At 49.3% G+C, this 4,485-nt stretch overlaps 1 protein-coding gene across 1 annotated transcript; it reads right to left on the reverse strand.

Annotated features, from left to right (window-relative positions):
* Positions 1-232: 232 nt before the first annotated feature.
* Positions 233-1,186, reverse strand: LOC149125917 (olfactory receptor 2T27-like). The gene has a single exon (XM_089334623.1). The coding sequence runs from the start codon at positions 1,184-1,186 to the stop codon at positions 233-235; it is 954 nt and encodes a 317-aa protein (XP_089190749.1).
* Between the last annotated feature and the right edge of the window lie 3,299 nt (positions 1,187-4,485).

Here is a 4,485-nt window from a genome sequence, read left to right on the forward strand (position 1 = left end):
GCAGTGGCACCATTTCCAGTGGGATTGTTATGAGCAGAAAGGCTACCACTGAAACCTAAGCTTTGTCCCCACCAGACCCAAAATTCTCCTTTGCTCAGAACCCTCAGACTGCTCATAAAATGAACAAATTCTCAAGATCTCAGCCTTTCTACCCCAGTGTGCTACAGCAGGGCGAGCTGTTGAGGAGGATGGACTCTTCCCATTCAAAGGTGAGGGGGAGTACCGCCCACCTTCAGAATGCGGCCACCCTCCCTGAGCACAGGCCCCGCCCCAGAGCCTTCTGCAATGCTGTGGTGACGTCCTTGTTCCTGAGGCTGTAGATGAGTGGGTTCAGAAGTGGGGTGAGGATGGTGTAGAAGGCAGACACGGCCTTGTCCTTCTTGGGGGTGTGGTAAGAGTGAGGCAGCACATAGGTGTACATGGCGGCCCCGTAGAAGAGGCTGACAACCACCATGTGCGAGGAGCAGGTGGCCACAGCCTTCCGCCGCCCCTCTGCCTCACTCATCCTGTACACAGTGAGCAGAATCCTGGTGTAAGAGGCAGAGATGACAGAGAAGGGGATGAGCAGCATCAGGATGCAGCACACGTACATGGCCGTCTCGTAGGCTGAGGTGTCCGAGCAGGAGAGTTTCAGAAGGGCAGGCACCTCGCAGAAAAAGTGGTCGATTTCCCGGGAGCCGCAGAAGGGGAACTGCATCGTGACTGGGGTGAGCAGGAAACCATCCACAGACCCTCCTAGCCAGGCCGCAGCCACGATCAGCAAGCAGACCCTGCGGCTCATCAGGACAGGGTATCGCAGAGGGTTGCAGATGGCTACGTAGCGGTCATAGGACATGAGTCCCAGGAGGAAGAACTCGGCCCCTGCCAAGGTCAAGTACAGGAAGTGCTGAGCAGTGCACCCCGCAAAGGAAATGGCCCTCTGGCTCGTCACCTGGTCCACCAGCATCTTGGGCACAATGGTGGAGATGTACAGGATGTCCATGACGGACAGCTGGCTGAGCAGGAAGTACATGGGCGTGTGCAGGCGCGCGTCCGTGTGGATGAGCAGGATCATGACGGTGTTGCTGGCTATGGAGATGACGAAGACCAGGAGAATGAGGGCAAAGAGAAGCCAGGGGAAGCGCGTGTTGCTGAACAGCCCCAGGAGGACGAAGTCGGCGTACATGGAGTAATTTCCCCACTCCATGTCTCTGCAAGCACACACAGGGGAGAGCACTGGGGTGAGGGGCAGTGTTGGGAAATGCATCTGGTTTGCATAAAACGCTGCAATGCGGTCATGGACACATCGGAATCAAGTTTGTCTCAGGAAACCCAAGACTTAACTTCCCTAGACCAGGCTGTGTCATGTTTTGCCATGATTCACTCAAGGTACACAATGGCACCTGGGAGACTTAAAGCCCAAGAGTGACAATGGCCCCCAGATCCCCCCCACCCCCAGGGCACAGGTGTCCACATCCCTGATCACGAAGGCTCCTGCCACTGAAACCCATGGCTGAGACCCTGGAGGTCTCCCCAGCATGTCTCACAAAGGGAAAGGGAGGTGTGAGAGGCTCCGCAGTCCTTTGATTTAAAGAGCATCTTCCTCCCACACAGCAGAACTGTGCGTTGACATTGCAAGGCAGCACAGCAGAGTTGAGGGGTCTTTGGAGAGAACAGGAGAGGGGTCTCCATGTTCGCTGATGCATCTATGCTTCCCTTTGAACGTAAGCTTTCTTTCAGTCTTACGTGTACTCTCTAGTACCTCCCGTGTACACCTGCTCTCTTTACCCAGGGTGTGCTATGCTGAGTGGTGTGGCTTGCATGTAATTGCTCCTCAGTGGGCTGACACTCTCACTACCTCCAGCCAGGTTCACTACAATGTGTGATATTGTGGGGTTCATTCTCCAGGAAGGTCCACTGAAAACGAGCTTTTGAAACCTGTCACCGCACTGTTAGGCAGAGTGCTGATCAGCAGTGGACCACATTGGGCTGTGCTCACCCAGTGCTTAGCATCCAAATGCACATTACTGAGCAGTTTTTGATCACCAAGAAGCTTCAACAAGTTATGGGTGCATGCTGTGTTCCTATACTGGGGATTTCTTAGTATGCTTACTAAAGAATAATGATGTTCTTTTCTGTAACTTTGATTGCAACTATTTTCCTCACACTCTCACTTATAATTCTCACTTTATTTGATTTTTAGGCCAAAAGTTTTAAATATATATATATATATAGTTTTAAATATGTATATAGTATTCTGAGTTTATTTTGAAAAACTGTTCTCTATATAGATGTGTGATTAGTGTGCAGTTCTCTTTTAATTCCATTACTTCAAGAAGGTGCTACATTTTTAATACATGTAGAATTCATTTTGATCTTTGTTGGAAACCATGAGTTTCTCAATAATGTTAAGCACGAGCCCTAATTTCTAGTTCTTCAAATAAGCAGAAGAGATCAGGGGTGAGTGAGGGGTAGGAGTGGCTACCCCTCACTGAGTGCTACCACTTCCTGTTGATAGGGGAACACGCTGCCCAGGGTGACATCAGGCGTCCACCCCTGGTGCAGGCGTAAGCTGTGGGACTGAAGAATGGGCGCTCAGTGGTGGGAAGGGAAAGAGAAGCAGCAGCCACTGCTTCCAGACTCTCAGTCCTTTATCTTTCTTCCCAGTAACAGCAAATCCAACAGCAGGCAGCCAGATTTCCTCTCCTTTACCTTTTCTGACATTTCTGTTTCCCTGTCAAGTTCTGCAGGTGATTAATACTTGTAGAATAAAATACATTCTCTAGGATAAAATCATTTGCTGCATCTTTACAATGGCAGAGACATTTTTATAAGGATCAAAGCCAAGGGACTGTCATTCACTCTGAAAGCAGCACAAGGCCTGATCACAGCCCAGCTCCATATGAGGAGAGGCTGAAGAGATACCTTCCCTGCCTGCTGCTGCCCTGGACAACTATGCATCCTTGGCCCTTGGTTTGGTGCCATGGACATGAAAGGTTTGGGGTGAGACCCTGAGTCTCACACCCTACCTCACTCTCTACCATCTATGGTCATATTACTGGATGTCTGACCATCCACTCAGACGTCCTCTGTGCCTCCAGTAACTTATAAACATCAGAGGAGAATGTGTGGTGTGTGCTTCCTGGAGCAGGTGTGGAGGATTTCATAGCAAAAGATTCAGTGGAGATACTGTGAGATGTGAGCCTGAATCAAGGTGTAACTATTTTAAATTAGGCCTCCATCTTGTAACTTGGGCCCGACCAGGCCCTGAACCCTAAGCCAGAAGCTCCTAAAAGTAAATAAATGAACTCCCCTTGCGATAAACTCTCCTAGCAACAGCCTATTAGCAGATAACAGAGAAATACCTAGAGTTTCTGGTGTCTTCTCAGGGCAGATAAGGTCATTAATAGCTTCTTGAGACCCTGCAGTTTGGCACATATACCCCAGCAGCTCGGACCCTATGCTTCGGCCAATCAATTTAAAAGGCATCCACCCCAAAGCCATCCAACCACTTTTAGTAGGTGTGTTCCTGCCACTGGATGAACTAATCAATTCTAGGAGATGTCCTTTGAATTTCCCATGGGATGAGATGATTTGCTAAATGGTACCATGATATATAGAATGTCTCTGAAAACCCTATAAAAACCCTGTTAACTGAAGGGTCGGGGCTCTCGATTCAGACCCGCTGCGTTGGTGTTGATTGAAAGTCCAGGCCTGGACCTACAATAAAACTCTCTGTGCTTTACAATGGTATTGGCTCCTTGGTGGTCATTGGGGACAACTGAACTGCGCATAACAATACCTGTGAGTTACCCAAGGAGATGGAACAGCATAAACAAGTGAGACAAACTCCTTCCCATTTCAACAGTTCAAAATCTCCCGAGTGAATACTCCATTCTAACAGTGAACACTCGGCTGAGTCCTCACATTGAACCAAAACTGCACCAGGTTCTCCTGGGTGGAGAAGTCAGCTGTGTCCTGGTGCATGCAGCCCCTCCCAGAGCCTTCACAGCAGCTGAGAGGACAATGATAAACATTGCTTGAGTAGCACCGAGTTTCAAATACCCCACTTAGAGTGCTGAGACACAAGAACCTCATGTTACCCAGTATTTCTCTCATTTGCAGAAAGGTTCGGGAAGCCCAGTATCTGCTATTTTGAAGACCTGGTAACTGAGTGATACACACTTCTCAAAATTACTCACCTTACACAGTGGCTTCCTCAAATCTGATGATGTAAATGTCAACCAGCTCCTAGTCAGAGAAAAACCTTACAGAACTAAACTAGTCAATGTGGTCATTCAGCCTGTCTTGTAGCTGGGGTGCATGGGCATCTCAGGGCATGAAAGCCAAATCTTCCTGAAGACGTTGTATGCCCTGGAGTGAAGCAGGGCCAGAGGAGAGAGGGAAAGAGGCCAGGAGTGGGCACGTTTTCCGTGAAACCAGAGGAGCAGGTGTAGGCAGGAGTGTGGAGTTACATCTTGTCTGCATGAGGCTGAGGGCCAGTCC

Source organism: Oryctolagus cuniculus, chromosome 6 (assembly GCF_051225735.1).
Source record: "Oryctolagus cuniculus isolate XC-2025 breed Fujian yellow rabbit chromosome 6, ASM5122573v1, whole genome shotgun sequence".
NCBI classification, from domain to species: Eukaryota; Metazoa; Chordata; class Mammalia; order Lagomorpha; family Leporidae; genus Oryctolagus; species Oryctolagus cuniculus.

Coding starts and splice junctions, on each gene's coding strand:
- LOC149125917 (XM_089334623.1), bottom strand. CDS start 1,186: ATGGAGTGGGGAAATTACTCCATGTACGCCGACTTCGTCCTCCTGGGG.